The sequence below is a fragment of the Poecilia reticulata genome, linkage group LG7, assembly GCF_000633615.1.
Source record: "Poecilia reticulata strain Guanapo linkage group LG7, Guppy_female_1.0+MT, whole genome shotgun sequence".
In the NCBI taxonomy this organism is placed as follows: domain Eukaryota; kingdom Metazoa; phylum Chordata; class Actinopteri; order Cyprinodontiformes; family Poeciliidae; genus Poecilia; species Poecilia reticulata.
Window position 1 is genome coordinate 13,150,099 of NC_024337.1, and position 17,078 is coordinate 13,167,176.

Consider the following 17,078-nt stretch of genomic DNA (forward strand, 5'->3'; position numbering starts at 1 on the left):
TAAGTCCCTGAACTTCACATTTTAACGGAAAAAAAGAGCAACGCGACTTGGATGTAACGAGTAACGCGACAGTTTTGTAGAAATGTAGTGAAGTAGAAAGTACAGATACTTACTGTAAAATGTAGTGGAGTAAAAGTAGAAAGTCCCCATTATTAAATCTACTTAAGTAAAGTACAGATACACGAAAACTGTACTTAAGTACAGTAACGAAGTACTTGTACTTCGTTACTTCCCACCACTGGTATTTTATGTATTTTATTTCCAATAAAGGTTAAATGTAGCCAGCCAAGAAATTACTCAAAACATATTTGGTAAAAAGGCTACCTTTAATTACTTTTCCAATAATGGATCACATCTGACTTAATATGTCATTAGACAGAAAAAATACACAGTCTGAACTGGAAATGATTCGCATCATTGAGCCGCCATCTTGGTAGGCAAATGCTGTATGACATAACGTGCAAAGCTTAACATGCTAAAGACCAAAATGAGAAACGTACAAGTAAATAACATTATCAGAAATATAACAAACAAAGGCAGAAGAAACACATTTCCAATCTTTTTCAATGTAAAACTTTTCAAACTAAGGCTTATTTGTTAATGTAAGTGCTTTTTAGTGATAATGTATAGTGTTCACTTGTTCACTGTATCTTTTTGACCTACTAAGTCAGTGGTTCTTAACCTTTTTTGAGGTACCGAACCCACCAGTTTCATATGCGCATTCACTGAACCCTTCTGAAGTGATAAATAAAATATGATTTTTTCCCCCCCAAATTCAAGACATAGGGGTGACCCAGCTAGACTCTAGTTGGGTCACCCCATGATCACTAAGTCTTCTTAAAAGGTAGAGTCTCTGAGATCAGTTCTTCAAAATACAGTCAGTGTTTTCAGCAAAGTTGAGCTGACTGTCCAGGAACGACCCAAGGTATTTAAAATGTGCAACAGTTTCAACAGGTTGGCCATCGAGAGAAACTGGAACCACTTTAAGGTCTTTAGGTGTTTATATCATTTAATTAGCTCTACATTGTTAAGAGAATGAAAAATTAATAATAAATAATAAAGCCGTTGCAGTAGGGCTGCACAGTGGTGCAGTTGGTAGAGCTGTTGCCTTGCAGCAAGAAGGTTCTGGGTTTGATTCCCGGCCCCGGTCTCACTGCATGGAGTTTGCATGTTCTCCCTGTGCATGGTGGGTTTTCTCTGGGTACTCCGGTTTCCTCCCACAGTCCAAAAACATGACTGYCAGGTTAATTGGTCAGTCTAAATTGCCCCTAGGTGTGAGTGTGTGTGTGTGTGTGCATGATTGTTTGTTCTGTGTGTCTCTGTGTTGCCCTGCGACAGACTGGCGACCTGTCCAGGGTGACCCCGCCTCTCGCCCGGAATGTTAGCTGGAGTGGCACCAGCACCTCCTGACCCCACCGAGGGACAAGGGTGTGAGAAAATGGATGGATGGATGGACTTTGCGGTATTCTGATTTAGTAATGTAATTATATTAGTTGTGTTACCACCCCCACGCCACTAGAGGCAGTAGCAACCCCGAAAAGATGCGACTAAGGAGCAGATTTAGAAATACACCGAAAGCTACAGAATGTGGTAAAAACTGAGTTTTGCTGAAGTAATTAAAGACATAAGTTCAAATCCCTGCTGAGAGTGGAGCTCCTTCAATCAGGGCTCCTCCGCAGCGCTGATTAGTTAAGCAATGTAACGTGATCCTCTGATTAGCTAAGCAATGTAACGTGATCCTCTGATTGGCTAAGCAATGTAACGTGATCCTCTGATTGGCTAAGCAATGTAACGTGATCCTCTGATTAGCTAAGCAATGTAACGTGATCCTCTGATTGGCTAAGCAATGTAACGTGATCCTCTGCAGCAAGTGACGTTAAAGCGGGGCGTCATCACAACTTTACACAAGTGTGTCTTTACCTCCGGCAGAGGCTCCGCCGAACTCCTGAGACCGACTCACCGAACCCTGGGGTTCGACCGAACCCAGGTTAAGAACCACTGTACTAAAGGAACAACAAGCTTGACAGATGGAAAAAGCATACCACTTAACACAAAATGATTAGATTTGCATAATTAGTTTTTCATTCAGTGAAGTTACTTGCACCGGGTAACTTCACAGTATGCAGAAACTTTACGCAAGTAAGAGTAGCAATACTTTCTAAAAAATATTACTCATATAAATGTATAAAGTATAATATGGTAAAACAACATCTATAAGTATTTTTTTTTCTTTTCCAAAAAGTTACTCAAATAAATATGATTGAATGAGGCTATACCCAAAATGGCATTAAAACTCTGCAATGGCCCTTTAATGAAGCTCCGAATCGGACGCCAACTTCATCCTCGTAGAGCTGCAGTGACGTTCGCATTTCGGCGACGTTGTTGCGTTTGGTAAATAAATAATCTGCTTTGTTTTATGTGAACACTGCCTGTGAATACAAATGTGTAATTTTATAACAGAGCCGCTACTCATTGACGAATCTCTTTGCCACTTCCTGATGCGTTAACTGGGGAAACGTTCACCTAAAATGGCCGTCATGTAACGAGTCGCTTCTTTGTAACCAGAGACTGCGAAACGACGTCATTGCTTGATTACAAGACTTAATGTTAAGTCTAATTTTAGTTTTTAGTTTGAACGTGAATTAAATATCAGAGGGCTCATATTTTACCGCCAAATAATTAGTTTGGCCATATAGAAATAAGTTAGAGCTATTTATGAATGCGCCTAACAGTTCAGTAGGTTTCATTATGACGGGCATGTAAAAATGTAAATATCACTTTCGTTTTGAGTTAATTTTGCCTACGTCGAGATAAATACGCAGTCCTATTAATGTCTTTTTACCGATACATAATCAAGAATTTAGTTGTTACCCCTAATGTGATTGAACCCAAAATGATCCGCGGAAGTTTTGGTAATTATTTCTTTCTCATTTGAAAACATTGACACACAAAAAAAAGTTATGTTATATAATTTTTAAAAATGTTTTTAAGTAAAAATGTCCATCCAGGTTTATTTTCTTTGCATGTTTCAAAACAATCAATGTGAATTCTTAGAAGTGTTTTAAGATCATACAAAAAATAAAAAATAAAATGAGCCATTGTATCCTAGGAATTTTTTGTTTCTTTTACAATATTAAACACAAATCAAACTTGACTGAAAAAAATAAATAAAAAGCTATCACCATTTATTTATCTTTTTATTACTGGTTTGTTTAAAAAATATACATATTTACCAGATTAGAAGCATTTGATTAGTTTATTTTTGTCATAAAATTCAAAATATTAAACTGAAATATAACCCATATTTCTATGTTGTTTTTAAAATATTAAAAACATAAAATCCCCAGCAAAAAAATAATTTATTTAATTATTAATTCTAGACAACTGTAGTAAGAGCTTTTTTATTCTGTATGCCTTAAAGATATATGTCGTATATAGTCTGTTGTCTTTTAATGTACAAATTTACAAGCACATTTTGTTAGAACAAGCTAAGTAACGAAAAATGTCAAAATATAATAAAATGGACCGGTTTTTATATCTTTTTGCTAGAGATTAAATTTTTTTAAACTAATTTAAATACACGAAGTAAAATCAAACCAAATTAAAACAGACTGCATTAAAAAAATAGGTGATATTTCCATTTAACACTTTATATATTTTCCCAACGTCTTGTTCTTTTATTACTGATTTCTTGCAAATTTAATCACCAACACATGCATTAACTGTAAGATGGATGTAAATATTTATAGTTGTAGCTTAAATGAAAATGAAAGGAACACATACAGTACCAAGAATATAAAATATAACCAAATTTTATTGTAAAACCAAAGTTGGTAGCACCTTTTTCTTTTGTTTTTAGAATTTTGGTCAGATCAGGTATAAAAAGTTTATTTTATTTGTATTTTTTTGCAACACACAAAAGAATTGAGACTTCTTCAAATACTCTTGGTCATCACAACATACATTTTCATTTTCATATTTGACTCACCAACATGCAGGCAAGAATTGCATCAAACAAACATCGTAAAAACCATCCTACCAAAGAAAACCTCATGAGATACGACATGAATAGAAAACATGATGTAAGCACAGATTCACGCTTGTTCTGTAAATTATATTTGAACAGGTTGAGGATTATTCCATCAGCAAAAGGTGTTATATAGGCACAGATAAACAGCAAAACACAAGGCCAGCCTCAGTACAGGCAAAATGGATCACAATATAAAATGTTGCGCATTAAGAAGTTCTGGACAATTACAACTTTATTTTGGCCAATAAATATATATAGAAAAAACACTTAGCAATTTCAAAATATCAAATTTGATAGCTTCAAGTGTTGCACTGTAAGTACCAGAGCTGCTGGCATCCCCACCTGTTTGCTCCTGACAGTGTTTTTTTCTCACGCTCAGCATGACACCAGGGAGTGTGCAGGCCTCCAAAATCTCTGTTCAGGCGTTTCTCTGTCCCTCCGTTTCCAAAAGGCACAGTTTTTACTTTCAGCACTGTCGATATAAAACGAGTGCAAGCTGTTTGTCGTTTGGAAAGAAAGAAAAACACAGTAACAAATGAAGTATTGTCTGAAAACTCTTAACGTTTACGCTCATCCTATGTGCCAGCTTATCCAGTGTAACCGTTTACATCGGACCAAAGATCTTCGCCCGTTTACTCAACCATATCAATCTGAAAGTCGATTATTTATATTGCATGTTTGGGGGAAAAAAAGTTTGTTTACAGCACAAATGAGTAGAATCCACTTTGATTTGATGTATATATAAAAAAAAGCATACAGCAACATTTACAGTTCCATAAAAAGTATTCGCCCCCTTAAAGACTTCTCCAGTTTTTGCTTCTTCATCTCAGACCTTCACCCTCTACAACTGGAATAATCGTTCAATAAGCAATATCTAAATAGAGACTCCACCAGAAGTGTAAGCATCACAGCACCTGTTATAGTTTTAGAAGGCTGGAATATTAAATAATTTGTATCTTTTACATTATATAGCATAGAAACCTTTTAAAAATATAAATAAGGCTATAGACTTCTGAAAATCATAGATCCACCTGGGCAAAGACTGACACAGCTCAGGGAAACTAAAACAAATTTACAGAAGTTTTAGTGAAATAATAGCTATAAAACTGGGGATTTTGCATGTCTAAAATCATTTATCTTTTTTTCCTCCCCCAATTGTAGTAAAACAACAAGAAATTGTAATATCTGATTCCACTTGAAGGGTATTTTATGGAAATCCTGGGTAAAAAAAAAAAAAGAAAAATTACAAGACATTTAGGCACATTTTACTAAAAAAAAAAAATTACAAAAAATTTTATACTTTTTTGACACTACCAGAACTCCATACAATGTCTTTTTGATTAAGGTTCCTGATCACTGACATTTGTCTTGGGTATAAACCATAAATGCTTTTCATCAGCTTCTAGCCAAGAGTCTGACGTTGCCATGGATACCAAATATGCCTGTTTAACAAAGGGGGTGTGCAGTAATGAGTGTAGGGAAACTCATTAAGTTTAAATAAAGCATTTTCAATAACTGGCAGTGATTATTTTTTTTTTCTACAGTGGAAAACGGTTGGCCCAGGCAACATTTGGCTTGACGATCCAGGCTAAAGCCACTGGATGATCATATTTCTGACCCATGTTGTCTTCATCTATGATATCGTCCTTCAGCCTTACGCCGTTTTAACTCCTCAGAGTCTGGTAGACTCGGCTCAACTGGGGACCAAAATTGCAACATGGCGCGTTTGTTTTGGTTGTATTTACCCAGAATGCCCTGCGCTTTAGCCCGCTGGTCTCCAGTCCAGAGTTCACTTCAGCCCAGACCAGGGTTTTTCAGAGTTCGCTTTCGCATTCACATTTCTCCAAACGAACCAAACTTTCTAGGCAAACAAACTCGAGTTTGATGAAAGCATGCATCTTTAAAAACGGCATTGTAAACTTTTCCAAACCGATAGGTCTCAGGGATCGTTTATGTTTAGGTCAGAGGATAATGTGTGATCTTTCGGGCTACTTCGTGTCATCAGACAAGTACTATTTAACTTCCTCGATTCTAAAAAGTGTTGCTAGTGAAATTAAACCTTAACCCTTCTAGACTGGACGTGTCGGCGCAGACACCTCTAAATTTGCAGTATCGTAATTCCGCCATACGTAGCGCTATCTGAAAAATTCCAACGGTTTCTAAAAAGGCAGACGTTGCACTTTCCAGCAAGTTTCGGGTTAATGCGGAAACTTCGCAGCTGCAGAGAGCGTAATTAATTGGGGGTTGGGTGGGGGCACTCGTTTAATAGGCGGTATATTGCGAAAATAACTTGCTGGATATTGAAAGTTCCGGTTGTTATGGATACATGGGTAAGTATATCATCTCACAGGACATTTAAAGAACTACTTACAATTAAAATAAGGAAGATTTATATAGGCAGACGCTCGAAAATCCGGCGCAACAGGGTTAAAAATATGATTAATCGCAGATCATGTCAGATATATTGGACCGAATGAATTTGGAAAGCTTTTTTCCCCTCAATAATTATTATATAAAAATAGTTTTTGTCTAATAATAAAGTTTTTTTTTTGATGATTTGAAACATCTAAGAAGAAAAGCAGAAGAAATCTGTAAAGGGGGCTAAGACTTTTTCACAGAACTGCACATCTGTCGACCGCAGGAGGTACACCATGTTATTACCGAACTGGGTTGCATAGAGAAACAATGTTCACCATTTAAAAATAGATTTCCTTATATAAAAAAAGGAATCTATAAATGTATAAAAATCTGGTGGAATTAAAAAACTTTTTTTTCACTCTTGTTCCTTAAAAGGCACAATAAAGCAAACCATATCCAAAAGTCCAGTGAGGGCAGGCAGACGTCTGCTTTGGCAAAAGATCCACTTTCATATTTAAACCAGCTGGAGTGATTGTAATGGGATGGCTTTGGTTAATTCCCAGTCTTTTCTTGTAGTGCTTTTATTAAAAAAAAAATAAAAAATTTAAAAAGAACAGAAGTGGTTGTCATGATCGCCAGGTTTGGGCTAGATCCCCAAACCAGCTGCACGTGAGTGCGAAGGTTAAACGAAGCGGCTGCGTCTTTGTCTGGGCGAATGAGGAGCAGAACTACTGTTCCCGGAGCTGGTCCAGCCGGGTGTAAACGTTTTCGGCCTTACTGAGCTCCTCGAACACGGGCAGCAGGTTGAGCAGCTCGGCGTCGTCTGCGTCGTCAAACCATGACACCACGGGAATCTGGAGGACAACAGAAAACAGATSGTTAACAGAGATGAGAAAGTCCTGAATGAAAGGGACGATTTATTTTTCTTTAAAAAATTACAAATGACAGGAAATATTTTTAAAAACTGGYTTCTACGTAAATAATTCCTTCTCWGAAACGGTTTTGTTGTCGTCTTACAATCCAGAAACCACTTGCTGCATTCTTATTGGTTGTGCAGGAGACTCTACTTCTGCTTTTCAAAGATGTATGGTTGTATGATTGCACATCTGTTTGCAGCCATTTTCTCATAAAAGTGTAAACGATGAGTTTGGAGGCGTGGCCAGCAGCAGGTTATTTAGATTTAAAGGGACAAGATGCCCTAAAACAGTTCATTCCGAATTGACAAGACAAAAATTTCATTATCTAAGAACAATTTGGTGCAAAAAACGTAATGATTACGTTTTGTATTGCTGATAAACCTATCCTAACCTGTTCAAGGTCACCTCTAAGGAATATCGCCCACAATTTTTAAAACCAAATGGGTCGGGAAGCGGGAAAAGGAGGCAGRCGTCGGTCGACTCACAGCATTATTAGGGTGGAAGATGTACGAGGCAGGGGAGTTATCCAGGATGAGGGTCCTGTTCAGGTCCCTGCCCAGGCGGCTCAGGTCTTTCACGTAGCAGCCCTGGTGGAACACGCAGGATTCCCGGAACAGCCGGGTCCGAAACACGCCGCCCTGATCCAGCAGGTCCGTCACTGGGTCCGCATACTGGAGGAGGAGGGAGAAGAGCGGGGACGTGCGAGGACACACTAATGAAGAACTGTCTATGGATTGTTAGAGCTGTGTATGTGTTCAGGGCGTCTAATAATAAGGTCAGGCAGCTCTAAAAAAAACAGGAACTAAAGGCGAGAGAAAGCAGAACAACATCTGACAGATCAGGGCTTAAATCAGCCACGCAACACTTCAACTTGCTGACACACAATAAAAAATAAAGATGGAGTTCAGGATCTGTTTTTGTACCTTAGCAAGACTGGCTGTAAACAGCACACATTCAAACATTTCTCCCATTCTCCGCAGGAACTCATCCACGTACGGCCTCTTCAGGACATACACCTGGAGAGGCACACAGGCTGTAAGCAAAACAGGTTCACGTTCATGCACACACCCCGCCCTCCCATCCGAATCATGCATCAGCTGCTCATGACCGCTTCCTGAAACAAGTAATCAAGAATAGGCCGCGCCAGCGTGAACCAGCCTATCCTGGATTACTTGAACCAGGCGGAGGCCCACTGGGGGATTCCTTACCAGCACATCAAGTCCAAAGGAATCACATTTACACATGTTCAAATATACACAGGGGTGCTCAGCTCTAAACCAGGGGTGTCCAAACTTTCAGTCACGTGGGTCAAAATCGCCAAGTCAAAACTAAAAATCAAACAAATAAAGCCATTGTATATTTTTAGYTTTGTAATAAGGGATATTTGGAATTAATTATTTAGTTATTGATTAATCGATTATTCTCATGATTAATCAATTAATGGGATAAAAAATTGTCGCGTTTACTGATTTTTAATTTAGCCACTTAAGTCTTTTTATACAATATTAAAAAAACATTGCAAGATGCAAATAAACAAATAATTAAATTCATTTTGTGAAATAAAAAAATAAACATTTAATTGCATAAAATGCAATACATAACATTCCCTTAGTCCATGCTGCAGCTAAAGTAATATTTATAACATCAACATGTGAAAGGTTCAGCCCTTTCTGCTGGACTTTYCATCATTATAGTGTTTTTTTATATTATTAACCAATTAATAAGAACTGGGTAATAAAAGGAGCGTAAGATTTGTTTTTACAGAACATGAACTAGCTGAAGCATAAACAATGTCACTTCCGGAGTTTTGGGCACATTTTACAAATGGAGAATTTTTATTTTTTTTATTTTAAATCCAACATGTACAMGTTTTTGTACAGTTTTGCTTAATTACTGTTGATTCCTCAGAAAAATTTCCTTTTTTGAGTCCATATACTCCGATTAACAATGAATCCATTACTAAATTGGTTGATGATTACTTTAATAAACGATTAATCATTATTAAGCTGATTAATCATTTAATTTGATTAAACCTTTCAACTMTTTTCTACATTTTATGAAAGTTTGGTTGTAAACAGACGAATACTTTATGTTGTACTTAACATTTTCCATCGCAAGAAAATYATGTCAATAAAAATGTTTGCCTGATTAAAAATACATTTGTGTCATCCTCAAACTGTACAAACAGCCAAGGGACACTTTGGACACCCCGAATTTTAAACATATTTTTTTCTCTTCTTGTTAAATAAAAAGCAGTAACATTTCCTGTGCATGTCAATAAAAACGGTTTTCCTTTGATTCCACTTTCTGTTCAACATCTGGCCAGCAGGGGGATCCGTGGCCACATCTCTGTGTGAAAACCTAAAGGACGGGCTCCACCCCACTYGCCCACAGCAAACATGGCCRTTTACCTGGTGTGTGGTCCCCTCTATCTCCACCGGCACGATGAAGTCTGCATTGCTAATGGGCTGGAGGGGAGAAGACAGAGGGAGAGAGGGGAGGGTTGGCACGCCGCGTACATTCACATGGCATTACATAACAACCAGGCAGCGAGTCGCTCCACAACCGCCCTGCATGAAGCAGGGTTGGAGGYTCCAGTCCAAAAAATTACTGYTTTTTATGAAGAAAAATGCATCCAAAATGCAAAAAAATAWAKAAATAAAGAAAAGCAAAGRCAGATGTACCTTGAAGGAGCTGTGCACCAGGGTCTCATCCAGGTCTATGACCACGCAGACCTTCCCTTGGTCCTCGGCATTCAGCTCAGGCAGGAGRCTAACTTCTGATGGCTGCGGAGAAACATCAACACTTTTACAACAACACAACTCGTCCCTACAAGGCAGAGATTTATCTGGAAATCAATCCCGACTCATTCGATGTTCTCTCTTTGGGGAAAATGAGATTAGATGAGTTCAGTTTCAGGAGAACAGGGAGGATTATCTCCTTTMGCATCTTTACATGTTTTTGGTTGATTTTCTAGGAGGGAAACAATAGAGTCATTTTTTAAGATCTCCATCTTTCCATGCAGATGGGGTTTAATAATTAATTTRTTACGTAACAGGAATGGCTCATCTRTTAGGRACGGAAAACGAAGTTAGAGGAAGACGCTTTTTGTGAGCCTGTAAAAAGCAAAGTAACACCCAAGCAGGGACTGGTTTTTATTACCAAACGTGAAGCTAAACGTTGCAGAATCACTCAGACGGGCTGATTTCAGCATTCRTCTGTTTTAAAGCAAAGTAAAGCTGCAACATGAAAATCTGCAGGATCGCTTGGTATTTGGTAGCAGGGCTGCAGATATCGATTATTTTAGTAATCAATTATTGTACTGATTAATCAAATAAAAATTCATTTAATTATGCATTTATTTAAAAAAAACTATATTAAGATTCAAATAAACAAATTATTCAGTTGTCTTGTTATTAAATTAAAAAATAAACATTTTATTGCCTAAAACGCAGAAACAGCATTCCTTTACTGAACTACTGACTATTTGCATCTGCAGCTAAAAAATACTTCCAACATCAATATTTCTGCTTGACTTAACATCAACCCAGTGCAGGATTGAAACACTGGTTATTCTTTGGATAAATTAATTAATAACTATATAGAAAAAGATGCTTAATTTGAGATTTTCTTCACAGAATTTGAAACAGGCAAAACTAAAACTGCTACTTGAGAAGTTCTGGGTAAGACATATTTATGACAAAGAAATGTTTTTTTTTATCTTAAATGCAAAATGTTTATATTTTTGGACAGTTGTGCCTTATTTATCGCTCTGATTAAGTTGCTTTTTTTTTTTTTTTAGAATATTGTCTTCTTTTTTTTAAAAGTTAAATTCCAGTTAATGATTAATTGCTTACTAAAATTAGTTGATGATTATTTCAATAATCGATTAATCCGATTAATCATGTTAATCATGTTATGCATTTATGGTTTTAGGACAGTTGGGGGGACTTTTACTGTCCTATATGTCCATATCTGGTGCAGATTTTGTGGCAAAATGATAAAATATGTGCAGAATATCACAAAACAAAATRAGGATGAAAAAGAGTGAAACAGGAACGAACATTTAAAGAATCAGCACTTGGCCACCATCTATTAMATRTAATGAAATGAATCCTAAACAAGCCTGATGTGAAGGTTTTTACATCCATGTTACCTTGACAACCGTCCCATTTTCCTGCGACTCCAGCAGGGCATGCTGGGAAGGCGGCGGCAGTGGCGGCTGAGGCGGTTTGGGGCCATCCTGGACTTTGAGGCAGCAGAAGAGTGCTTTGAAGATGTTACAGCTCCGAGGCTGTTTCAGGGCAGAGCGGCTCACCTGGCCTGAAGGGGCGAGCGAGAGAAAGAGAGAGAGGGGACAATCTTAAGTGGGGCCTCAGCTTTTAATCCCACAACTCCCATAAGCTAACTTAAAAAAAAAAAAAAAGCTTAATGTACTGTAAAGAGATGCAATTTGCCAGCAAAATCTACTCTGAACTTTCTATTTTCCTGAAGGCACCGTCCATCTGTCGACATGCATGGCAGAGACCCATGCACAGAAATCTGTTTCTAATGCGCCTGCCGCTGCTGCTGCTGCTGCTGGAAATGGCTGGTACAGGTTACATAATCGCAGAGGGCGGGAAAGCCCACACTTTTCAGCGGAAAACACAGACAGAAAACATTCCAGCTGTTTTAAACTCCCAGGGCCCTTTTCGGCCAGAAACGGCCAGCCGGACCGGACCACACCGACAACCGCGGCTCGCCTTTGATCAGACCCGAAGCTCCATGCAACACCTGTGCTGCAGACAAAGAAAAGGGGAGGAAGGCATTCTTGCGAGTCTCCCCCCCGCCCCCCCCCGTACCTCCCTCTGGTGCATTTCGTGTGAGGACTTGCAAAGAAACATGACGAGAGTTTAAAACTCATCAATATTGTGTGATCGCTGGAATAAACACGCAAAGGAGGAGGGAGAGTGGAGAAAACCGAGATGCACCAATTAGGCTTTCACTGGCAGAAACCGATTTTTGCTTCTCTTCTTTACAACCTTTTCACATAAAAAAAGAACAAAAAGTTGAGAATCAAGCTGAAAACTGCATCATTGTATAAATTAGGGCACATTTCTATAAGTGCAAAACTCATAGGAGAGCTTCATTTTTCTGCATTTAATGAAAACAAAATCAGAGCTGAGAAAACAAAAAGTCAGATTGTATGTTAAAAATGCATCTTATTGCTGTAAAACTAAAAAAAAAAGTGCATCAAAGTGTGTTTACAGTTAATGCTTTTAGAAAATTGAAAATGAGTTTTTTCAACATCTAATCATCCAACCAGCAGCCTGCACCCGGACCGGCGCTGCTCTAAACGCGTAATGCAAACACGGCAACAACCCTGTTACACAACGCCATGTTGAGACAAAGCACGCTGCAACTCAATACAGTTACTGCAGATAGGCATGCGACCTTTTTCCCTTTATAGACGACGTTACGGATAAAGATTTAACACACACATTTGGCATTTAAATCAGCCTTTTGGTTTCCAGGGAAAAGATACGTATGACATAACACAGAAAAACTCCCCTTCAACGGAAAAGGATGGGAAGATTAATCTCTCAGAGGTTTATCAGTGACAGACAGATGGATCCAAAAAAAATGCAAAATATCTCACAAGCCCACACAATCTAAAAAAAAAGATACAAGCCAACGAATCTGACACTCTAAGGCTGGATTATCTTCTATGGATAAAACATGAACCAAGCATGAATTAGTGAAGCAAAGCCTCTTTCAATCCTGAGCAAAGTGTGCAAACAACCAAATGTTTTAGAGCGGCGCTACAATGGGCGTGTAGAGGACGGGGAGTGTTTGTGCATTCCGCTGTCAGCGCCGCCGCACCTGATTGTTCCTTATTGCGACCAGCAAACATCCCAGCGTTCATGCGCGGCCGGATGCACGCCCAGTTCCTGCTACGAAAAAAAAAAAACACAAAAGCGGCGCCGCGATCGGCTGCAGCCAGAGGCACGCATGATGCTTCTGGCGTCCAGAGGACAGAAACAGTGCTGTGCCTGCTGCTGGCAGGGCGTGGGACGGTGCCAAACCAGCCGGAAACAGAAGCAAAGCACATCCGAGAGAAAATTCCTAATTCAGCAGGTTTTATCCTGATGTCGATCGATTGAAGAAAACACATAAAAACTAAAAATGTACTCAGTTTTTAAACAGTTAGCCAAACTCAGAAATGTACCATCTAAGCCAAAAGCAACAACAGAGTTTTTGGAGTTTTGTTTTTGAACTTTTCTACATTTTCAAAATGCTGTAAATTAATATTTTTAATTACAAGATACAAAAAAAAAAAAAAATAAGCAGCTAAAAACACGCTAAAAACAGTGTTCATCATTTCAAAACGGCGTTTGACATCATCTGAGGGAGGAGTCAGGGCAGATATTAACAGAAATTTAAAAAAAAATTATTATGTACTATTATAAAGTTAATTACGTTATGCTAATTATTATATATGATAAGTTACAATTTCAAAACATTTTCACCACGCTGTTCATTTAAAATACTTTAAATGAGGAGAAACAATCTACACTGACACGCTAAGGAACGCAATAAAGTCTGTACACTAGCTGTTGCTGCACACTGCATGTCAGCTGGCTGAAAACAAAAACAATCCAGCCTATTTTTTAATATATTTCTGGTAGCTAGTTGGTAACAATTGTCATTTTTTTCCTTTTAAGTAAAAATAAATGCATATTTATTGGTCAATTTGTGGCTTTACAATATTGCATACATTTCCACTGATTTTACATTTGTCAACTTGCCTATTAAGCTCATGGAAAATTCAGTTTCTATTAGAAATTAGGATTTTTTTTTAAACTCAGTCACAGAAATTAATTATGTTTACTTTGAATTTCTTTGTGTAGAATATTCTTTTTTTTTATGGTTTAAGTTCCCAACACTGAAGTAATAAATCTGAGACACTGACTACAAGAATGATTAGCACTTATAAAGTAATTGTATTTATTCTAATAATAATTAAAGAAAAATAGAATAATCAGAGGTGCCTTCAATGGGTTGGACTATAGAGGTAGTGGGTGTGTCTCACATTTTGCACATCGTGTTCCTTCCTATAAACATACGCACACACATTATGCAGTTTTCCAAGAATATTATTTACTTGAATTCTTCTAGGTTTTAATTAGGCTACATAGGCTGTTAATATTTATTCTGATTGTGTTTATTGTTATTACTCATTTGTGTACATTTTTGACACAAATAATGTGCTTTTCAAGATTATAACAACTTAAAACAAGATGGGTTAGGTTAGATGCATACAATATGTTATTTTTTATCTATTTGGTTTATTTTCTTAGAGTTCATACATTTTGTCCTCAAAATTTCCATAAAAACAGTTGCAACATCAATTTTTTTTAATAAGTAAGCCATTAAATTAAATTAGAATTAGCTTCTAAAATGCTATAGCTGTTTAAACTTTTAACATACTCACATGATCAAGAGAGAATTGAACTTTCTTCCCTTCCTCTTTCAAGCAAAACAGTTTTTTTTTTTATTGCTAACGTTCCTAATAAAGGGGTTAAAAGCCCCCTTGGCCCCTCCTTAGTGCCGCCACTGACAATAACACGAAGAGGAGCCACAGATTTGCACCCACTGCAGAAAGAGACAAACAGGATCAACAATAGCTAAGCCCGGGCTGTAATGGACATCGTGAACTATAAAACACATTTTCTGTGTTGTTATATAAAACTAACGCCGGACGTCTTCATTTGTAATTTGATGCTATTTCCCCCCCCCCTCTTCTTCCTCTCTGGTGATCTCAGAAGAAAAACAGATTTTTTTTTTGGCGCCATATAAAATGAGCAGGATAAGCGTGGGTATTCCACAGTGATCACTTAAGACCTGCGTGGAGTGGAGTGGAAGAGGAGACTGGGGTGGAGGGGGGGGGAAATGCCAAAACAAGGCAGCGCGCCTTTCAGACCGCAGCCCTCAACTGTCAAATAAAAACAGGCGCTCTTCTTACAAGGTTTTATTATTACACATAAACCCAGCTAGCTCGGGGCTCCGAGCAGTGGGCATAAACACGGCAGCTGTGGGGTTTTAATGAGCTCACCTGCTTTCGGTGACACTTGGACGTCTTCTTTCTGCACTTGGGTGATAACAGAACTTTCCATCTGACAATCACGGAGCCCTCAAAATCCTCAAATCCTGTCCCCGAGCACTGATGATGGGCGTCCCTCATTGGGGTTTTTTTTTTTTGTTTTTGTTTTGATAAGGCGACTCTAAGCAGCAGTATTCACCGAGGTTACCGTCCGTGTGACCCGCCTCAGTTACGGTCCGGATTTATCTCGTCCCTGCCTGGTTTCTTTCTTCTCCACACCGATGCTTCTTGTTCTTCAGTCGGCTGCCTCGGGAGGAAGGAGGAGGCAAAGGGGGGGGCGAGGCACTTGGATATGTTTCCCGGAGGTTATCCGACTCTCTGCCCGCTCCGTCTCCTCGGGTGTACCGCTACTATTTGGTGGTGATAGCCGCCGAGCAGCCCCCCTCCGCCGTCACTTTTGCACCAACAACATGGAGAATCCAGGCGAGAGAAGGAAAACAACCGAGGAAATGGGGCAAGGGAGGTCGGTTTCAAGCCCCCCCTTACTACAGATAAACAACACCGCCCGCGCGGCCCCGAAGAGCGGCGAAAACCCGCGTCTGTCGCTGCGAAACGTAAAATCCGACACAGAAAAACGGATTCCGGGCGGTAGTTGGCTGTAAAATGCGGGTTTTGATGTTATGCGGGGTTTTGTTTTTCCACGGACCGCACTCCTCGGGCGCCTTGAAACCGTCCCCTCTCTCCGATTGGACGATACGGATGGAAGGGGGGTGGGTGGGGAGGGGGCGTGGCTAAGGCATTCCTCCCTATCCTGCACGCGCCCAGCCGAACACATTCCAGCGCTTCTCGTGCAAATGAGCGCGCGCCTTGTTTATGAAATGTTAGAAAATAAACAAAACGCAAATCCACGCAAATAATGCGGGACAAAACCGTTAGAATATGATCTGTTTTGTTAGTTTAACTGCAAGCTGAATGTTTACTACTTCCAAATCAAAACAGTGCAGTGAAAAATAATTTTTCTCCTGTTTTGTCTTATTTTGGGGTCACACTTAGCTGTTGTAGATATTCGAAATCATTTAATAATAGACAAAACGCAGCCGAGGAAATACAAAATTTAGAGTTCAAATGATGATTTAATATATTAAGGAGGGGGGAAGAAAGCCAAATCCAAACTTATTTAGAGGTATGGAGAAAAATAACTTCCCCTCTCATTAAACAATAAAATTAACCAATTTCTTTGGAAATCACACTGAGGCCTGACAAAATGAACAACAGTTAGAGTCATTACACATAGATGAAAAGGAAACATGGAAGAGGGGAAAACCTTTCCAGAAGTGTCCAAAATTACGAAAAGAGCGGATCAACTGATACAAGAGGTCACAAAAGAACAAACACAGCTATAGAACCAAGGGCATCACTTGTATTTTTGAACAACTTTGGCCTTTTTGGTCTAACTCAAAACGATTTTGGCCATCTTAGGTAGGATATGGAAGGCTATAAGTGCCACAATCCAATACATTAAAAATAAAATCCAAAGATGATAGGTTTGCGGTCGAGTTGCTACCCAGGTTAACCAATCAGATGATATGATTTATTAGATAGATAGATAGATAGATAGATAGATAGATAGATAGATAGATAGATAGATAGATAGATAGATAGATAGATAGATAGATAGATAGATAGATAG

The 17,078-nt window shown here is 38.6% G+C and overlaps 1 protein-coding gene across 3 annotated transcripts; it reads right to left on the reverse strand.

The window, feature by feature from the left end:
- Positions 1 to 3,872: 3,872 nt before the first annotated feature.
- On the reverse strand, positions 3,873 to 16,109 carry ctdsp2 (CTD (carboxy-terminal domain, RNA polymerase II, polypeptide A) small phosphatase 2). Of its 3 annotated transcripts, none has more exons than XM_008414643.2 (7): positions 15,401 to 16,109; positions 11,462 to 11,628; positions 9,990 to 10,091; positions 9,717 to 9,773; positions 8,229 to 8,321; positions 7,791 to 7,976; positions 3,873 to 7,242 (listed from the first exon to the last, which is right to left on the reverse strand). In XM_008414643.2, the coding sequence occupies exons 1-7, from the start codon at positions 15,459 to 15,461 to the stop codon at positions 7,117 to 7,119; spliced, it is 792 nt and encodes a 263-aa protein (XP_008412865.1). In that variant the 5' UTR covers positions 15,462 to 16,109; the 3' UTR covers positions 3,873 to 7,116. The 3 variants fall into 3 exon arrangements, with proteins under 3 accessions (XP_008412865.1, XP_008412864.1, XP_008412866.1); XM_008414642.2 differs by lacking the exon at positions 15,401 to 16,109 and adding an exon at positions 13,168 to 13,570; XM_008414644.2 differs by lacking the exons at positions 3,873 to 7,242; positions 15,401 to 16,109 and adding an exon at positions 13,168 to 13,604 and having other exon boundaries at positions 7,937 to 8,107.
- Between the last annotated feature and the right edge of the window lie 969 nt (positions 16,110 to 17,078).